The sequence below is a fragment of the Ahaetulla prasina genome, chromosome 1, assembly GCF_028640845.1.
Source record: "Ahaetulla prasina isolate Xishuangbanna chromosome 1, ASM2864084v1, whole genome shotgun sequence".
In the NCBI taxonomy this organism is placed as follows: domain Eukaryota; kingdom Metazoa; phylum Chordata; class Lepidosauria; order Squamata; family Colubridae; genus Ahaetulla; species Ahaetulla prasina.
Genome location: NC_080539.1, coordinates 282,290,499 through 282,312,865, shown reverse-complemented (window position 1 = coordinate 282,312,865; position 22,367 = coordinate 282,290,499). Strand labels below are relative to the sequence as shown.

The following is a 22,367-nucleotide window of genomic DNA, read 5'->3' as shown; positions in this document are numbered from 1 at the left end:
ACCCAATAGGAACAGCTCAGGTTTTAAATCAATACGTTGTTGAAGCCTTTTTTCTAAGCATGGTTCGCCAGTTGCGCCCCTTTCTTGACCGGGATACCTTATGCACGGTCACTCATGCTCTCGTCACTTCTCATCTAGATTATTGCAATGCTCTCTACATGGGGCTACCCCTGAAGTGCACTTGGAGGCTCCAGTTAGTTCAGAATGCAGCTGCACGGGTGATTGAGGGAGCCACACATTGCTCCCGGGTAACACCGCTCTTGCGCAGTCTGCACTGGCTACCTGTGGTCTTTCGGGTGCACTTCAAGGTGTTGGTTACCACCTTTAAAGCACTCCATGGCTTAGGGCCCGGGTACTTATGGGACCGCCTGCTGTTACCTTATGCCTCCCACCGACCCATACGCTCACACAGAGAGGGTCTTCTCAGGGTGCCGTCCGCCAAGCAATGTCGGCTGGCGGCCCCCAGGGGAAGGGCCTTCTCTGTTGGAGCACCTACCCTCTGGAACAAACTTCTCCCCGGTTTGCGCCAATTACCTGACCTTCGGACCTTTCGCCATGAACTGAAAACGTATCTGTTTATTCAAGCAGGACTGGCTTGATTTTTAAATTTTTAAATTTTGAATTTTTAATAATTTTAATGGGGGTATTTTAGTATGGGTCAATTCGACAGTTTTAATTCTCGGCCACTTATAGAATATGTATTTTAACTGTTGTTTTAATTTTGTATATTGAATTGTTTTAATCTGGCTGTGCACCTCCCTGAGTCCTTCGGGAGAAGGGCGGTATAAAAATCTAAATAATAAATAAATAATAAATAAATAAAATTCTAATCCAATAGTTTCTGGCTTCTGGACATGTCCACCACATAATACGATCCTAGTGTCTGATGGCATTTCCAACATTTAGCTGATTTATCTTTAAACATTTTTGCCAATTTTTCAGGTGGTGTATGTAAGTTGTTAGTTGTAAGTTCAAGAGGACCTTGAGATTTCTCTTGAGGTTTCCTGCCTGGGCAGGGGGTTGGACTAGAAGACCTCCAAGGTCCCTTCCAACTCTGATATTATTATTATTATACAATGGTCTCTCATGGGAAAATGCAACTCCATTAAATAATAAAGATGGAAAATCCCTTTGACCCTGGGGCTGTGATGAGGAGATAAAACAAACAAAGGCACATGGTTTTATCAGAATGAAGCCTGAGTCTGCTCTTCTCCATCAAGCCCCATATAACCTCTCAGCACAGAGTCAAGGCCTCTAACAGTATCATTTAATTGTCTCAGGGTCAAGATGTAAAATTAGGTATTATCTAATTGATATTGATTCCAGACTGGTGGATGACCACACAGAACAGCTGCATGTAGATTTAAGAGGAGAGAGAATCTTTGAAGCACCTCAACAAGTGTGGGCCACAGATATGACCTCTCATTCCTTGTCAACTTTTATTTATTTAATGCATCAAAATGTCTTGAAATTCTTCAATTATGAAGGACAAAATTAAAGTGTTCATAATAAATACAAGTACATTAATATGAAACAGTAACAATAGCATCTTATATCATTAACATCTTCAAGCCCTCTGGAATAATTTGATTTGGCCTAGTTTCTAGGAGACTGTTACTGGCGGAACTAATCTTGCTCCAGAAGGCATTCCAAAGGATTGAGAGCATAATGGAGAAACAAGAGAAACAATATCTCTAAGCCTCAGCCCTCAGTTCCTAGAAATGGCCATTATTAGTAGCTTACCTCAAAATATCTCACATAAGTTGAATTGGGTTGAAGGAGGTATCTAGAGTAGGTACTAAGCCATAACAAGGCTTTGTAGTTTAAAACTAGTACTTGAATTGTACAGGGGAACCAATTGGCAAACAGTTCTTGGCCACAAAATTATTGTGAAATGGTTATAACACTCCAAGCCTGCCAACAACACAAGCTGCCAACAACACAGGCCACCACATTCTGAAGCAATTTGTCATCTCGACAACCACTAAGCAGACAGACAGAGAGATGGATGCATAAATATCTCTGTTAAATAACCAAGGAACAATATTAGAAACCCTTCACCCAAACCTGAATAAGCAACAGGGACGTTTGGTCTATTCAAAGATGTAGAGACTATTATACCCAGTTCCATAACAGCTACAACAATACTTGAACCAATATACAGTAGTAAACCTTGGCTTCTCCTTCACAGTGGCTGGCCCGTCACTGCAGACCACGAGTCACTTACATTATTGTTCCAGCTTCTAGCTGTGAGAGCTAGATGTAGGCTGTTACAATGGCACGAATCAGAAGGTTGTCATTGGATTAACGGTAATAACAAGTGTTTAGCTGCCATATTAGTGTGAAGCTATCATCTTGCTGCAAATGTAGTCTAAAAGAATAAATGCAAATAAACACTTGAAAAAGGACTTTGTAATGTAACCTATAACTGGCATTACAAAATGTAGAAATGGATGAAGTGCCTTTTGGAATGAAAATTCAGCTGGAGCCCTGACCTTTACTGATCTTTATAAAATAGTGCACCAGAATAAATCTTGAAGTTCAGAATAATTTTAAAAAATGTCCACGCAGTATGGGGGAAAGAAGGGATACTTGTCTTTCTCTTGCATATTTAAAGGCTAGTTTGAGAAGAGCTGAGTTTAAAATAGCTTATGGTCTCTGAGGGCAATGTATTTTTGTTTTGTTAGTTTTGGTTTGATTTACTTTGGTGAATTTTATGTTAGATTCCTTTACTCTAGCAGACTACAAATAGGAAAATAGAACGGCTAGGATGTATATGCACACACACATTTTATTTCCAATTTAAGATTGATTTGAGGAGGGAATTTCATGGAGAGAATGATAAAAGAAATTGCTTCTGTTTTTTTTTCTGAGAGCAAAAATGGGGCAGATAATGTACTCTGAACCAACTAATAATATATTATAGAAATGTAAAAGTGAAACATCTTTATTCTTCTCCTTGCCCCCTCTTTAAAAATTAAAAGATAAATTAGAAAATTATTAGAGCAAACCAAGACACAGAATCCCCTGGAGAATATTAGAATAAATGTTTTTGGAAAATGTAAAGTAATCATATTTAAATATTAGTCTTCTTGAGCCGTATAGTTTCGATTTGTGTTTATACAGTATGTGTGTCTGTCTCTTTCTACATCTATGTGATGGTAGTTTTGAGTTAAGCAGACTCTTCTTCTTTGCCCTGTGGATTGCACCTTGTGTTTCAATAAAATCAGTATACAATCAAGAGTAAATGTTTTCAAGTTGATTCTAAATAATTGAATCTGTGGTTGTGTGGTTTGCATATAGAAATAACTGTTTGTTTGCAAATATGCCTCTTCCCTTTAAAGATTTGGCAAGAAGGGTAAGGTGGGTTGTTACTGGGTGATGTCCTAGCACCCATATTTTCAGAGTGCTAAGTAAGAAGTAGGTAGGGTTCCATATAGTTCCACCCTGCAGAAATTCATGTGATTTTTTTCCAATGCATGCTAACATTTTAGGTATTGTATATGAATCATAGTACCAGAGGAGAAATCCAGCAGGTTCTGACAGGTTCTGGAGAACCAGTAGCGGAAATTTTGAGTAGTTCAGAGAACCGGCAAATATCACCAGTATCCTTCCCCTGGAGGTGGGTGGGAATGGAGATTTTGCAGTATCCTTCCTCTGCCATGCCCACCAAGCCAACGCCCACCAAGCCACACCATGTCCACCAAGCCACACCCACAGAACCGGTAGTAAAAAAGAATTGGATTTCACCACTGCATAGTACATATGGTAATGCAACAAGACAGCATCTGCTTTCCTAACTACATTTCCTTTCTGGATTAGCTACTATATGTGCAAAGAGGAAAGATGGGGGGACTCACAATCAGTTATAAGTTTTAAGTCATACATCACTTGCTGGATTGTACTATTTTTTCTTGTACTCAGCAATATAGTTAATTGTAAGTAATTCATTCATATTAATAATGAGTAGCTCAGACTCAATCTGAGAATCTCAATTCTCTACTATAACTTGTTCCTGACTCTATACATAACTTATGCTTACTTGTTTTAGGATTTCTTTAAAATTTCCCAGGAAGTTTTGTGAAGTTTTGATTGCTTTGTCATTGTACTTACATTTAGGATAATCTCTTGAAAGAATACATGACTGATTGTAGATGAAGCTGAATTCCTATGATATAACAGCATCACTTGAATTATTTCTTATGCCTTCCCCATAGGCATTTAGTTTTAACAATTTTGAAGACAGATAAATACTGTTGTCACTGTAGAATACATGGTTCATAAAGATTTGCAGAATATTTAAAATGTTAGCACTCAGGAAGATTTTTCAATTTGTTGCTGCTTTGCTTTTTTTTTTTTACCATCATCAGTCTAATTTCAGTGGAAAACCATAAAATTTGGTTTTATTTATTATCAAGAGGCTACCTTGAAGGCACTCTTGGTTTCTGGCAACTGCCTGGATAACAACTTCCTGCAGGTTGTTTTGGGCAAGATTCCAAAAATGGTTTGCCATTGCTTCCTTCCAGAATGACTGGCCCAACGTCACCCAGCTCTCCTCATGCCTAAAACAGGACCAGAACCCATGGTTCCCCCATTTCTAGCCTAATGCCTTAACTACTACACTAAATTAGCTCTTTATTAAAGGAAAAGGTTCCCCTCACACATATGTGCTAGTTGTTCCTGACTCTAGGGGGCGGTGCTTATCTCCATTTCAAAGCTGAAGAGCCAGCACTGTCCAAAGACATCTATGTGATCATGTGGCTGGCATGACTAAATGCCAAAGACACACGGAACGCTGTTACCTTCCCACCAAAGGTGGTCCCTATTTTTCTACTTGCATTTTTACATGCTTTTGAACTGCTAGGTTGGCATAAGCAAGTAACAGGAGCTCACCCTGTTACGCGGCACTAGTGATTTGAACCTAATGAATATTAATATTTTAAGATACACACACACACAACTGCAAGCAAGATTATGTTTTAAAAAAAACACCTTATCTACTTGCTGTGCAGTATGTTCCAAAAACTCTCACTGCCACGGTCCCATAAAGCAGCAACTCATACTTCAGTTGCAGAAATGTCTCATAAAGCTCTAATGTCACATTATGCAGGAATAGTTATTGACAAATATGATTGCTCACAGAAGTACAGTAGATGTAATGAGCTTTATAATAGACTTCTGAAATAGAATTCTATAGCCAAGTACTTGCATCATACAAAATATGGGTTTAAAAAAAGCAAGGGGCAATAGACAATTTGCACTGACTTTACCAAAATAGGAAAACTTGCTATCACCATCATGCTTTTGTTATCCTGGTACATTGTTTCTTCCAGGGTAATCTAGGCACTCCTGGGATGTTTTTATATAAATTGTTCTTTTTTAAAATCAGTGACTTTATTCTCATGTCTTCTGAAAAAATGTTTTCTATGCATATATTGAATTTTCAGTGTGATTTTGACTTTCAACCAAAGTGCCTGCTATACTTACAGCTAATTATATGCTTAAGGAAGCCTGTAAATAAGTAGATCAGCAGATATAATCCTATGTCAATTAGTATGTCTACAACTGAATGTTCACCCATGATTGTGTCAAACACTAATCACAATGCATGACTAATCACAATGCATGTAATGTCTTAAACTTTAAAGAATTGTGGGATCCTCTATGTGAACATTTTACACAGAAATAGGCATTATTGTTGTTATGGTGGAGGAGGATTCTTTTCTTGACATGTTATCAAAATATGTTTTTAAGGAGTCTCAGAAATCATACTGATTAAGCCAAATCATTCCAAATCATTCCAGAAGAACAAGTGGCTATGAGGAGATGGATTCAAAATGAAAGTTTTGAAATCAAAGACAAATTACTAACTGAATTCTGTGGTGCAAAATACTATAAAAGAACAATTTCTCTGGGGAAAGTATTCATTGTAAATTAAGAATTCAAAAAAATGTTGCCATTCTTATTTTTAAGGAACTTGATTGTCAACTGATTGTTACTGAGATACCCTAGAAGGAAACGGTATGAAAACATGGATATATAGGCTGTCTGTGGATCAGTTTTAAAGCATAAAAAAATTAATACACAGTTGGTGGCATTACTGTCCTATTGTGCACATCACATCAAAGTCTTCCCTCAATTTATAATCATTTTAAATAAAGAGCAGAAATATAGGAATAGTTGAAATGAAATTGACTACTTTAAAATTATTTAGATTATCTTAAAACATTGAAATAGATTACCTTAAAATGATTTACTCATGAAAAAAATATATGTAGACTGTGATTCATCAATCATTTTTCTATCATATATATACAATCACTGTTACTAATGCATACACATGCTAAGGGATAGCCCTTTTGCACCGATAATGTTTTATCTGATTGGGAATAGAATATAAAATAGAGATAATTGAATAGAAGCATATCTTTTACAGCTTGTGGTTAGAATTCTGGCTCTCAAAGGTCAGTATTAGATACCGATTCCAACAGTTGGTTAGAAAGAAAGGTAAGGAAATGGTCCCTGAATAACAACTTTGGAACTCCCCATTGGCTGAGTTTGCCCATTGATGTACTGAAACCATGGTCTTTTGGAGATAAAAGCTATAAAGGGATCTAAGAAGACTGTGCTTCCGAAGTCTAATAAAGCAACATCCTGGAGGGGATTGGTTCAGCTCTTACAAATTTAAGGGCTGCATTTCAGTAGAAAATCTTTGCTTGAGGACCACATTGTCCACTTCCAGACTCTGACTTCAAAGTGATGCAAAGCGATTTTTCTCTGGAATTAGCAAAAAGACTAGTTAGAAAGATTGTCCCTTTCTGCCTTTCGTCTTTGTGACTTTAATTACGGATGGAGATGAAAAGAAGACAGCATAGCCCAAAAAAGAGAGAGGGAGTAAGGAGAAAGGAAGAAATGGAGTTTCCTAGAGAGGAATAATTACATAAGAGATTTCTGCCTGAGGCAAATGCATTGCTAATCCTATTTTTTAAAAAAATGGGGGAGGGGAAATATAAGGTGGACAGGTCTAACAAAAGAGAGCATAAAAGAGATGAGAAAAGGGGGAAAAGACTGAGCAAGGTGACTAGATTTCGGTTATCGGCTTTCCTCCTGCCTTGAGCAAAAAAGTGGATTCCTTTTTAATTAACCAGTGAGAAGGAAGAGCTGATGAGCAGTTTAAAATATATTGCCTGCTGTTCTGATTAACAAAATGAACAACCCAAGACAAGTTCATGGTTCTGACAGTATTCATATATACTTTTACCAAAGCCCAGCAATCTGTGATACAAATGGACAGAGACATCTGGAAGGGCCATCCTTGGATTCTTTGAAATATTTTTCTTCCCTGTTGCTACTAGAATTGCTGTTCCATTGAAGGCCCCCACTACCACTTTTCTTCCAGTGAAGTCCTTTCCTCAACTAGTCCTGTCTACATAAGGGTCTCAGTTTAACCGAAAAGATGAATGATTCTATGCATTCAGCTCTTCTGATTTCCTGGCTTGGCCATAATAGTGAGCAAATAGTGAGCTAAATTGAGGACATTTTTAAGAAAATGAGGGAGAAAATCATGTAATACATTAATGATATCACCCATGATTTAGTGCACTGGGTCACCACCCAGTGTAAATGTAAAGCCAGAACTAGATTGTCTGCTTTCCTGCTGTTTGTTTTAAGTTAGCTAGAGGTTGCTGGACATTTGCCTTTTCTTCCTCTGATGAAAAGTAATCCAGATAGACCGTGAATGTAGAATGCCCCAGATGTATTAAACCGGTCATTGATAGTCATATAAAAGAACTGATTGCAAAGTAAATGAAATTTGCTGCTTAAGTGCCCACAAGGGCCCTCAGGAGGAATGGCGAATTGCATACTTTTTGTCTAATGCTTTTGGCACTACAGGTCTGAAAATAATTGTGGTTGCCATCTCATAATATACCCTTTCAAATTTTCTATGGCAATTGAGTCATAATACACAATTGGATGAGATGCTTCCCTCTTCCCTTTAGAGATCTGCTGTAGTATTTTGTTGCAATATCATACCTAAAGACAGAAATACCCTAAGCCAGGGATGAAATGCTCCCGGTTCTTACCTTATCTCATGATCTGGTAGCGATCGTGGCCAGTGGTTCAGTGAATCAATAGCGATCGCCAAACCACTGGTGACACCTGCTGCCCGGGTGTCATTACTTCCTGGTTTTAACCAGAAAGTAATGTGTTTTTTTACCTTCTGCACATGCGCAGAAGGTTTTGCACATGCGCAGAAGGTCTGCACATGCATGTAGACTTCTGAGCCGGTAAGGAAGGTAAGTAAATTTCACACCTGCCCTAAGCCTGTCTCTAATAATCTCTGTGAAGAAAGATCTTATCAGTTTCCACAGCCACTTGGTGTTTAGTCCATGTGGTACAATTTTGAGGCTTGCTTTCATATATCCGGCCTGCCTCTTCTCTCACTGTTACTTCTCAGTTTGGGTGTGTCATGTTACTCTTGCAGTGTCAAGGGAGAAAAAATATATCTTCTTCATGATAGGCATTTGATATATATAGTTTTAAACCTGTTCTAATAGCTCCACTTAATCTTCTTTCCTGAGTTGGAAAGTTGAAGCCATTTATTCTCGCCCTTGTATAATGTATATTCTAAAACCTCTGCTACTATCTGCTGAATCCTTACCAAGCTGACAGTATTCACATAATAAATGGATATTCATAATCTGAATGAAAGTCAAAGCAATGTGAGGCACTAGAGGAAACTGTAACTGCCCTCAACGGGAAGTCAGCAATAACAGCAGCTACCTTTGAGTTAATAATTGTTCTGCAGATGCATTTTGAAAGGCAATAGGCTTAGCTATAGGAATACTACAGTAATAAGTTTTGATCAGTATGAGAGTTGTAACACGTTTTGCTTGCTGATCACATTTACTTTTTAAAGGGCTGCTAAGTAATGAGAAGTATGGTTCTGACAATTGGCTCACACCCTGATCACTGAATGGCTAGACTGCCATGACACACAACACATAATGTACCTTTGAAGATAACTTGGGAGTTTCAGTTGGTTCAAAGCACAGCGGACAGTCTGCTAAATAGTGATAGAAGATGAGCTATGTAAAACCTAAGCTATGTTTGCTGTACTGGTTACTAAGTTGCTTCTGGATTCAATTCAAAACCATGGGCATAGTATTTAAAGCCCTATATCAGGGGTGTCAAACTTGATTTCATTGAGGGCCACATCAGGGTTGTGTTTGATCTCAGGGGGCCGGGATGAGCATGGCCAGGCTAGCTAGACATCACTCATATAGGGGGCGCCTGTGGTGGCCTGAGTGCTCTACCAGCAAAAACGAGCTTCCAAGCTCCGTTTCTGGCTGTGACGGCCTCCTACAACCCTCTGCCAGGAAAAATGGAGCCTGGGAAAACTGTGCATGGTCCATTTTCAGCTGGGACAGCCTCCTGAAGTTGCCAGCGAAAATGGAGCTCGGGAGGGCCACGAGTCACCATGGGCTGGTCCTTTGCTGTTTCTGCTGGATCTGACCCATGGGCCTTGAGTTTGACACCCCTGCCCTATATGGCTTGCCTCTTGGTACTAGCCATTAAGATTTGTCTCACCCTATGAATTCTAGCATAGAAGTTTGCTAAGGATCCCAACCCCTTAAAGCGTGAATGGGCCTGCAGTGCACCCCTTTAGTTGCTGCCATCATGCTTTGGAACAGTTTGTGTTTCAGAGGTATTCCTAATCTCCTGGCCTTTAGGAAATGCTTAAAATCTGGCTGTTCTGTAGTCCATTGAGTGCTAATAGTATGACGGCTGCCATAAGTTGTTATTAGTTAGCAAATTATTATCTCCTTTTTCTATTAAATTCTGTATATTTGGAATGATGTGTTTCTTGAAAACCACCTTGAGTCCATGAAATTGGGTGGTATATACAATGCAAATAAAAAAGTGGATATTTAGTCCAGCTGTAAATAAAATTGGTAATTGTTGTTTAATTAGAAATGAAGCCATAGTGATTTGGGCTTTAAGTTTCAATTAAAACTTTAAAGACATAGAAAATAGTTATACCATTTTTGTGTCCCTTTAGTGAAAAGAAAGTAGGGTGCAAGGAGTGTTGGCTTTTTTCATTTGTTTTCCTTGCTGCCAGCTGGATCTTTGGCACCAATAAGTATACATCCAAAAACAGATCATGAAATGAATGGATTCATTTTTGACAATACAACTTGTTGCAAAGAAGATTCACTGGGTTTTGGAATCACAGTAGAGAAAGCAGCAGAGAAAACTCTCCTTCTGTGGTACCAGTTTAAAAGTACTACAGTTGCATTTTTATTAGGATGCAAAATAAATAAAGCTGCTAGATACAGTATATCTGTACAATAACGTGCAAGCTGGTATCCCCTATTAAAAAAATACAGTTGATGTAGTTAGAAAAGGTAGATATACTGTATGTTATGCCAGCCAGTTTAGGAAAGTTTATCTTGAGGTGGAGTCCCAAAGATGTTTTTTCAAGAGGCAACTGGACTTTCTGGTTTTTCTTTGTAGACATTTCACTTATCATCCAAGAAGCTTCTTCAACTGAAGAAACTTCTTGGATGAGAAGTGAAATGTCTTCAAAGAAAAAACAGAAAGTCCAGTTGCCTCTTGAAAAATCACCTTTGGGACAACCATGGCTTGGATGACTGAGAATCTCCATAGACCTTAAAATGCAGTGAGAAGATGTTTTTCTTCCCTAATGCTTCTTTAAACCCCTTTGGCATAGTTGGTCCTATCTGAGCTTCAGGAAACATACTTATTCCTAATTTATTGAGTCAAATAAAATATTAATGCTACTTAAAATTGAGGCCACTCTACCAGGTTCTATGTTCTAAAGATAGGTAAAAGAGATGATATTGTTAATTCTAAACAGGAGCCAAATGCAGTATACAAATATGTGTCCTAGATACATTCTAAGTTGCTCTAATGAGTAAGATATAGCATCAGAACAAACATGATGAATAATGCTTTGGAAATAATTCAGCATTCAACATTTTGTTTTACTCACTTCTACTTTGCTAATACTTTTATCCGGTAGTGTCTTTCCCCATATCTCAAATACATGAGATGACCAGGTATAAATCATAACCTGAAATGGACTTGATGTCAGATTTCTCCACTGAATGTCTCTTTTGTGCTGTTCAGCTGTCGTAGCAATAGAGTCATTAGTTATAAATGACTTTTGAAATGTCAGATCAGCACGCTGAAAATTTATTCTACCTTTCCTCTCCCTTACATTTTCTTTCATTGTTGTTGTTTTTTTCTGTAGAGCGTGATGAATGTGACAGTGGACAGCACAACTGTGATGAGAATGCAATCTGTACCAATACAATCAGAGGACACCGCTGCACCTGCAAACCTGGATATGTGGGGAATGGGACCATCTGCCGAGGTGGGTCTGTTGTACTAACAACTTAATAAAAGGAGCTGAGGCTATTAATATTTTCTGACAGTTGCCTAAGTTCAGGCACTTTGAGATCTGGGTAGGGCTGCAAATTCCCACTCTGATTTATCATCTGGCAACTCCAGAATTTGCAGCCATTATGAGAATTGATTCGTGCATAATTTGCTACTGGGGAAAGATATTCTGAGGCCCTTTCAGTTTACTGCTTGTGCTTATTGCCAGTTAGCATAGTTTATTAACTCATTTCATTGTTGTACAAACTGCATTTTTAAGCACTGTGCTATCATGGATCCCCCTGTTATCTTTTAGGCTAGGTGCACATGGCTTTTAAGCAAGGATAAACTGCCCTTTAAACAAGATCCATGTGGTTTGTAAAAGATGACTGTATTTTTTGGTGGTAGAATAAGCTTCCAAAAGCTGGTGAATATGAAAAGTGGCAGACAGATAGTGATTATTTCATTCTTTGGCACAGTTTGTTTTACAATGCGCTAATATGCTGGTAGTCTGCATTTCAGAGATACCATTGCTTTTGCAAGTTGAATGTGTAATCTTAACATGAAAAGGACACCAGATGAGGGAAGGTTGCATCAAACTATATGTCATTAATGACCAACCATAAGATCATGTACTTTTCTCAGTTAACCCATATCCAGACTGTATTTTGGTATCTGTTGAGCCATGCCTGTTGATATCAAAGCATGACATAAAGCCTTAAGCCACACTATACAATGGTGGAACAAGATACTTGGGTTGTGTATTAGCATGTTTGAAGGCAATAATAAAAGTTAACAAATAAATTTAAAAAAGCATAATAATCAGTACATGCTGAAAGAAAAACCTATTCTGATCCAAGTTTCCGGGACAAGATTATTCAAAATTGGCATACATGCATACATATCAGAAGATGGTAACATCTGTATATATTATAACTAAACTCTGCCCAGACTCAGATCTATAAATGATTCTATGGTGAATATCCATAAGAAACAGCTGGAAGAATCATTCTTTTTGGTGAAAAAAGTGTTTGTTTTAGAACAAGCTGGCATTAATTACTCAGTTCATAGAATAATTCTCTCAGTCCATGGAGAAATTTATTAAGGAAGCCAGAAACATTTCTGTTTAGGAAAACAAAATACAGAGCATAAGTGAAATCTCTATTTAATAAATAAAAGAAATATGAGGCTACTTACTTTTGTTATTTTGTATGCTACTTCTCTACTATTGCCTTAAGAAAATAGTTCCCCTATAACACCTCAAGTAATATAACAAACCACCAATAATAACAGAAAACCAAATCACTTAACCAATTGATTGATTATGTGCCATCAAATCATTGCTGATTCTTAGCAACCACATATTAATAATAACAATAAGTGAAATACTGAACCTGTAAGTCCAGTATAGATATATACAAAAAAGTGTGTATTAGATTCCTTTATCAGACTTTTTAGAAATCAGCCAGCTACTAGATGTAGCAAGCTCACTTTGGCAGTTTTTCTCCAGAGTAGGAATGGGCTAAAAATTATGCTTAATTTCTCTACCATAACTAGCATACAAATTGCTCTGGCAGCTGAAGGTAGATACCAGACAGTCTAGCCACTTCTTGGGTATCCCAGCTATCACCCTTAGTTTACTCTTTAGTGTGTTATTTCTGTACCCCAAAATAAGCTTTAGAACAATGTTATAGCTCAAACCTTCCTTTTGTTTCTGATGTTCCTTTTGCTTTTACATCTTCTGTTACTCATTAGTCCATTTTTTGAACTTCTCACCACAGGTTTTAATGTCTTTGGGATAGCCTTCTGCCTTTGACTCTAGCCCTCAATTTGTTATTTCTGGTGCTGGATGCCCACTGTTTCAAAAAGGCAAAATATATAGGTTTAAGTTAATGAGCAACAGGAAATTCTGAAAATGATAGCGGGACACTAAAAACCATGGACCACTCTTGTATATATAATGCTGCTCTAGTGCTTAATCTATAAAATAGGCAAACAAAATTATTGGGTGTTTTATTATTAGTGATTGTTATGATATTATCATGTACTAGTTACAAATATTAGACTGGCGATTACTCACTACAGAATATTTTTAACACCCCATGATCATGGAACAAGAACTTCCTACAGAAATCAGGCCACCTTCTACTCATAATTATGTTTTTCAGAGACAGTTAAGACTGGTTCTTTTAGGCTTTTAATATTATTTTCTGATTTTACTGCAGCAAATTTTCAGCCTGCTGTTTTTAATCATATAGCTGGAATAGCCTATATTTCTTGGCTTATTTTTTAAAGTTTTTCTTTATTCTTGTTTTTTCTCAACTTTTCATATCTTCTCAAGTGTTGGGTTGGTCGAGGAATAATTTTTAGATGTGTCAAAGAAATGTATCTTCAAATTTTCTATAATCCCTATTTTTAAAATAAATAAATAAATAATGTAGATAACTTGATTATGTGTACAATTACATGCATGGTAAAATAGTAGCTGAAGGGGACCAGTCCATATAGTTTTCTGTTCTTATTTCAGTAGATAACAAATGAAAATCAGAGTAGATAGGATAGGATAGGATAGGATAGGATAGGATAGGATAGGATAGGATAGGATAGGATAGGATAGGATAGGATAGGACAGGACAGGACAGGACAGGACAGGTTAGGATAGGATAGGATAGGATAGGATAGGATAGGATAGGATAGGATAGGATAACAGAGTTGGAAGGGACCTTGGAGGTCTTCTAGTCCAACCCCCTGCCTAGGCAGGAAATCCAAAACCACTTCAGACAAATGGTTATCCCACATCTTCTTAAAAGCTTCCAGTGTTGGAGCATTCACAACTTCTGATTAATTGATTGAAAACTTCTGATTAATTGTTCTAATTGTCAAGAAATTTCTCCTTAGTTCCAAGTTGCTTCTCTCCTTGATTAGTGGATCTTGGTGATTTGGTAATAACGTAGCCACCAGAGAGGGCATTATTTTAGATAATGCAACCAATTCAGGCATAAATTAAATGCTCACAAATATTCTAGCAATTTTAAAAGTCTATGAACAGTTTATATATGATATATTTTTTAAAAAGTTTGTGCTCAAGAATTACATAATTGCAATTGCATTTTGAGAAGTTATTCTTGCCTATCTCGGCCAGTAACCCAAATTACTTTTTTTCTCCTAACTGTACAGAAGCTAAATTGACTGAGTTTGCTATTATTATTTCACTAAGTTATTTGTTATAATTATATTTGTAGCATAATGATTTTGCCTACTCTTTTTTGTTCTTTTCTATCGTACAATTGGATAATGCGGAATTAACAACTATGGGTGATATAAAACTTGTATGAATTTCTGATTTTTTATGAACTTGTTTTCTATTTAGCTTATGTCGGTCAATAAAACATGCAGTAATTCTTCTTTGCACTTAGGGAATGTATGGCCTCTTTATTATACATTCAAAACTATTTATATCTTAAAATTTTAAGTGTTTATCATTAAAAGCTATTTCTTATTTGGATATGATAATAGACATCATCTCCTTTTTTAAAAACTTCTTTTCTTTTACACACCCAAAATAGAGGTCCATCCAGTTCTTCCTGTCAGGCCTGGAAGCCATCTTTTGTATTAGGCCTTCAGACCTGCCACGTTTACTACTGTGGAAAACTGGGAGGGGGGATTGTATGGAGCATGGGTGATATATAGTCATAATCAGGAGTGAAATGCTATTGGTTCGCTACAATTCGGGTGAACTGGTAGTGATAAAAACTACTGGTTTGGGTGGACCGGTAGTTTAAAAAGCTACCAGTTTCTCCAAAATGATATTTCTGATGATTGGCTGTGCCACGCAGTTTAGCTTTGCTAGAAAGTAGGAAATCCTGCTTTCTAGCAAAGCTAAATTGCACAACACAGCTGATCCCCCCTCGCTGTTCTACTTACTTTCCCAAGCCTCCTTTTGGCATGCACTGTGCATGTGCAGTTAGTGAACCAGTAGCAAACGAGTTCAGATTTCACCACTGGTCATAACATTATTTTCTCAAGAAGTCAAGGATAACTTGCCCTGCCCCTGGAAGGCTGGAGCTGGGAGGCATTCCCAGTTGGGACAGTGCTTGATTGGACCATGTAATGAACTTGTGGGTGTTGGGCAGAGACTTGAATTTTTCTTTGAATGGGGGTAACCTGGAAACTTTCAGATTCAGGTTTTCCCAGATGTGCCAATATGACATCTCTAATAAAATGTAGCTTTGAGGAATTTCAAGCTTCGGATTTTTATTTAGTTGGGGCTGTTACTTGGAACCCTGACACTTCCTCTAAAATTAGCTTATGCATCATAATCCTGATCAGCATAATCATTGCCCATCATATGGTATCTAGTAACACAATTATAGGCTTGTATCTCCAGCCTTCAAGCATTCATGGATGGATATCAAGTGCAGATAGATTGATACCTGGAGGCCCATAATCAGAGCTTTATTTGATTTCAGGAATTCTATTGTTACATGCTTGTTCCCATTTGTTTGACTAATACTTGTACTTTAAGAGAGCAAGTGAGTTCTTTTATATCTATTGAGTTCAGCATTTATAACTATTTTGTTTTATTTACATTTCTCTGGTGATCTAGAGCAGGGGTCTCCAAACTTGGCAACTTTAAGACTTGTGGACTTCAACTCCTAGAATTCTGGGAGTTGGTCTACAAGTCTTAAAGTTGCCAAGGTTGGAGACCTCTGATCTAGAGAGGGACACCTCTACTCTCTCAGCCTAATTTTTCTCAGCCAACTCTTCTGGAAAAAAACAAAAACCTTTTGAAGTCTGGAAAAGGTTTTTTATTTGAACTACCTCAACCCTATCTATCCTTCTCTGGCTTTTCTCTGGTTTTAATTTTAATTCTCATGCTATATAATTTAAGGCAGCAATTAATTTATTTCACTTTCTAATATCTTAAATGTTTTGCCAAGCTGAAGATTTTTCATTTGCACGAAAAGCAGTATGCATGTCTTTACCCAGGCACAATTGTTTGCCAATGTTTAAAATTTTCAGATTTTCCATGAATAAATAGGCAAATGTAAAAATAAATAAATATGAGGCAGAAGCTTGTGTGTGTGTGTAAGATTGTGACAGACTTAATGTGAGCACAGTGTCTCTTTACTATTCATAAACAAACTATGCAACCATGAAAAAAAGGATATTGCTGCTTTAAAAGTCTCATTAATTTCTATAAGATGACTCATTAAAATAGGGCATTTTATCCAAGCGTGTACATAACCCTGTTGGTTTTTTTAAAAAAAGATTATTTTAATTAATAACAAGAGTTACTGAACTTGTTTGAACTCTAAACTATAATTCAGATAATAAGAATAAAAAAAATTTGAATTTGTTTCAAAGCATGGAGAGCTGTAACACGTATGTTAGTAAATATTTATCCCCTCAAATTCTGCTATGTTGTCTATTTATTGGACAGAGTGTTTCTGGAGCAGCAGCATATAATTCCATGCTTTGTTACCCAGAGCATGAAGATCATCCCAGATAAAGCAAGAAGGGCCTCATTGGACAGCAGTGATATAGGAAGTTACTGGAGGCAGAAGATCACTTTAATGACAATGGCAAAGGCATCTTTTCATATTGTGTGGGAGAAGGCAATGGCAAACCACCTCTGTAGTTTGCTAAGAAAATCACATGAATAGCTAATATTATATGGTGATTGATGATGTAGTGCCAACTGATGGGCCCCTCACTCAAATGGTTCTCAACATGGTGTTGAGGAAAAGTTGAAGTGTTTTTAAAATACTAATGGTGTTTATGATGTGTCTAGATTAAAGCTTTCAGTATACCTGCTTGTTGATATTGCCACACAGCAAAAGAAAATCCAAAATTGCAAAGGATGAATTACAATGGCATAGAGGAACATAAGAAGTATGAAAATGTGAAACTCTGTGAAAAATGAAATGATTCTACTTACACAGTGATGTTTTAGGCATCAGAGAATTGAGATGGAGTCAAATTGGATGCTTTCAGTCAGAAGATCACTCAAAATGAAAAACAAAGAAAAAATGGTGCTTGTTTCCTAATTAGGAAATATATAAGAAGCAAAGTACTTGGACACAGTGTATCAAAAGGCAACTTCTTTGAATACGTTTTGCTTCTCATCCAAGAAACTTCTAAATGAAGAAATTCTTGGACGAGAAGCAAAACGTTCTCAAAGAAGTTGCCTTTTGAAAGAAGCACCTTTGGGACAACCATGACCTGGTTGATTGAGAATCTCCAAAGACATTTTTATACAGTGCAATCAAAAATCGAATATCAGTTACATTTTGTGTTGTTGATGACTGTCTAAGATAATACTCCAATTTGAAATCGATAGAACATGCAAGCAAGATACTCTGGAGACTAGAGTCACAAAGTAGGAAATATGAGTAGGAGTAGGAGAAAATGTAGTTGGATTTTGTGAGATAGGAAACTGAAATTATGTAGGAAGTTCAAATGATGCAGAAGAATGACTTAATTTCTACCAGAAAAAGAATTTTTTCATTGCTAATACAATCTTCAAAAAATTAGATGATGCCTTTCAAGATGTAGTAAAGATAAATTAAGCTGACCATATTATTGGTAGAAGGAGATGTAGCAAAATTGTGACCAGGGATGACTGTGGAACAGATAACAGAATCCCTACATTCAAATTCTAAATTAAGAATTTAGAAAAAGAAAAAGAAAAACAATCAGTTTCCACCAATAGATCTTGAGCACTTAACCACCATTTTCAAATAAAACATTAGGAATCACTTTCAAATGCTGATTAGCAACCAGAGGAACTACAGCACCAAATCAAATGAGAAGACTACATATGGATGGAACACCATCAAATGTGTTCTGAATTCTGGAAATGAAACAAATATACACTTTAAAAACATTAATTAAAATAGTGAGATACTTAGGATAATATTGATTTAATCTTTTACACTGAACCACATTAATAACCCAAATAAGTAAGTTGAGCAGTGACTTACATTTTCTACTTCATCTCTCTCTCTCGCTCTCTCCCTCTCTTTCTCCTTGCAAATTTAATAATAATGGTTTAAATTAAAATAAAAACCAAGTCATGTTGAAAATCCCTACATAGAGATATAAAAAGAAATCTTTTTGTTCCATTTAACTGATTTACAGTACATTACATTACATTCATATCAGTGGTGTGTAACCTTTTGATGCCATGTTTGTCCTTTGAGAGATTGGAGTTTTCTTTGCTCTATTAAATCAATTCTATTTTAGGATTTACATTACATCTTTTTTAATATGCATTTTTTTTTGTAGCTAATCAGGGTGTTATGCAATTGTATGATAGATATATCCCCAAAAACTGAACTCATAAAAATGCTTTAGGACCAAAAGTTTAAATGCATCAAAAAGCAAGGCTTCCAAACCTTTTGTAATTTATACCATATGTTATCACTAAATTAAAGCTTAAGAAATCCTAGCTCCCTGTTGTCCCACGAATGATTCCAAGGAAACTGTCCAGCCTTCTTTATGTGGACAGTATAATCTTTTTATTACACATGCAAATGGGTTTGAGACATCTGCTTTCAGCATTGGGGAATTATTCTAAAATAAGCTTAGTTAATCACCAAGTATTATGGGATCAGAGTCTTTTTTTCCCTAGGTAATAGATTAAAAAAAAATGTATGGAGGATTTATGACTGGTTTATAAAACAAGTTACATCATACCGTTTCATAGGGATTTTGTTTTCTGAAACAACAGATGGTATGAACATTTTTATGCTGTTAGAACGAAGGCAGAAGAGTCAATTAATGTCATATTAATGTTTCAGAGGCAAGATGGTTCAGGTGAATACTCACTGTCTGAAAATCCTTCATAGCAAATTATATTCACAAATCTTTTTGATGGTAGAAATTCAAGAACATTGGGCGGTATGAAAATAATGCTTTCTTCTGACAGATTGACATCCATAAATAGAATGTATTTCCCCTCCTTCAGCCCTACCCCATCTGTTCCTAAATAATGGGTGATTCTTTTTCAACAGAATGATGGGAAGGGACTGCAGGTGGAGGACAGGAAGGAAAATTCTCTTATTTGATTGGAAATAATCACTGAAATTTTAGATATAAATAATACCTATCAGAATTCTATACAACATAGAAGATTATCATGTACTGAATTACAGGAATGGCCACCTATGTTGCTGTTTAATCTGCTACTGAAATTAGAAACTGGGATAGTGTTCATTACAATACTTACTGTCATATTTATAGGAAAAACAAAAAAATCTAAGCGTTCAGCTTTCTATAATGCTAATTTCTTTTTTAAATATAAATATGTTTTCTTGATTTGTAAACACACACATAAAAAATAGAAGATTTGTATGCACTTTGACATAGATTATGAACTTTTCTTCCAAATTTTTCCAAGCAATTTGCTTATCTTTTAAAGAAATCTGAAGTATTAGTGGCAAGGAATTTTCATTGACATGTGTTGGACAAGAAACTCTGTAAAGATGATCTTATCAGGAATTTCATGACTCAGTCCATTTTTAGAACAAATAGGTAGAGGTTTTATAGCAGGAGATTCAAACTTGAAATAAGGAGAAAGGTCCAAACCATGACTGCTTATTCAACAGTGGACTAGCCTACCTCCTGGAACCATAAGTGTTCTCTCATTGGAGAATTTCATGGAAGATTGGATAGCTATTTGACTGGGATGGCATGATGTCTTCTTGGACTAGGATGCATTAGAAAAACCCTGGGCTATTATTTAACTGTTTCTCAATATAGAAACACACCTATATGTTCTTCCTTGGTGAGTTCTTCCCACATTTGCTCTATGTGTCTTTTTGTTGATTTTATTAAAGTTTAGTATAAGATAAAATACAAATAGAAACAAAAGTGAAAGAGAAAGAAGGGAAGTGCAGAGGGAAAGAAAAAAAGAGTAGGGACTTCTAACTTTTTTCAGTGTAGTAGAATACAAAATAAATTACAACCTCAATCTTTTGCTTTACATTTCTAAATAATTTAAGCCATTTCGGTAACAACAAAGTCATCAACATCTAAAATCAACATTTCATGTTTTGCCATCCTTTCTCCCATTGTGGGAAACACTCTCTATTTCCATCTTCAGATAAATAAAATTCTTGTCCATCAAAATATATTGTAACAAAGTTCCAAATTTTCTTTCAACTCTTTATGCATCAAATCTAGAAGAAAAAAATATGGATTCAGTTATATAATTACTATATATATCTTATTGTTGTCATATGTTCACCTTTTTTTGTACATTCCTATTGGTAAGCATTTTTATAACATATTCTCTATGAGTAGTTTTGCTACTAAACAAACTTTCAACTGGGAATTTGAACCACAAGTCACCTGCAGAAAACAGATGTGATCCTGAACTTCCCTAGCTTCAAAACTTTATTTACAAGAAGCATATTAAACCAACTATTTGTAGTCACTCCATCAACTTGTAGGATTTTTAATCCTACTACTTTCTTAAATTTCTCACTTTATGCAACAATTTTAAGATTTGATATATCTTGCAGCCTTTATTCAGGATAGAATTTAACTGAAGAATTTTATCAATAGTTTTGTAAATAGCATATATAAAAGGCTAGTATTTCACTCTTTAGTGCTTATATTATAATAAGATTGACATTTCAAGGTTTAAATATGCATCTCTTTAATTCAAGCTGAGAAAAAAATGGTTATTGTCTTTATTGTTCACATTTATTGTTCACTTTAATATGCTCTGTGAAAATATAACTTTATATTAAAGTTAAAATGCATATTATCAGAAAGTGGAGAGAGTGGCATTTCACATAATAATATTTAGTGAAGATAATTTTTTAAAAATGGAATGAATAAACACAATAAATTTCAGATTTTACAAAATATTTCAGATTAACATTCAATATTTTTTGCATTAATTAGGCATTTGATCAACCTCCAATCTAGTTTTCAAAGTTCTAACTTTAGATTTCAGTACAAAATATTAAATTTAAAAAATGCTCCTTTAAAAAGATTGCAGTATTTTTGGTTAATCATACTAATGCTGAAATTAGAGGGGTATTTTTTGCCATTTCTTAGGAAACAAAAAAGCCGAACATTTTTCTAAAGTTTTTCTTTTTCTCAATAACTGATTCTGTTGGAGTAAGGTGGGAATGTTATCTCAATTTTAGTTAATATTAGGAGGGTGTGTGTTGTATACTCTCTTTTTTCTCTACAACCCAAGACATTGGTCTCGCCTCTCCCACATTTTTGCTTTGTTTTTTTTTAAAATTGATTTTAAACTTTGTCACTCTTCATTGCTTCACAGCCCTTGAAAATGATAAATGTACCTATTTGCTGGGAAGAATTTTAGAAAGGCAATATTGTTCTTATATTGTCCCCTTATAAGTTGCAGACCACCTATTATCCCTGAATTGATTTTCTTTACTACTTTTTAATCATAGAAAAAAAGGCCATCAATATTATTTATGTTTCTCTCTACCAAATAGTTGAAAAATGTTGGAGAGTCTGCTGCAGTGTGGAGAGGTAAATTCAGTAAATGTTGATTTTAATTTTTGCTTGTGATCTGAAAAAAACATATCTGAAAATAGCATCTCACTCTTCAACAAAATGTTCAATTTTCAAGACAATCTGATAACAGTAAGCCTCCAAGAAGAACTGATAAACTATTCTGATTTCTAAATCCAAGAGCCTAATTAAATGGAGGAAACTTCTAATCTTTCAATTATTGGCACATTAAAACTTTCAGCTATTCCCAGACACCATCACCAATGAAAATGGAAAGCAGAATCTATGGTTCAACATGTTTCAAGACATACTTTTGTCTCCTATTGAACATTCTATCTGTAGAGATTTCAGTACTAGGGTTTTGATGACTTTCCATATTCTGCTGGAAGAAAAAACTTTAAAAATCATCTCAGAGTTTAATCATTATTTCCAAAAGATATAGTGTGGTTTTCTACCCT

The 22,367-nt window shown here is 35.9% G+C and overlaps 1 protein-coding gene across 1 annotated transcript in view; it reads left to right on the top strand.

Moving 5' to 3' along the window:
* The window catches only part of NELL1 (neural EGFL like 1), a 634,915-nt gene that overhangs the window by 438,971 nt on the left and 173,577 nt on the right, over nt 1–22,367 (top strand). Inside the window, exon 14 of the mRNA XM_058161221.1 lies at nt 11,279–11,401. Within this exon, the coding sequence (XP_058017204.1) occupies nt 11,279–11,401 (123 nt within the window). The remainder of the gene's footprint in view (nt 1–11,278; nt 11,402–22,367) is intronic.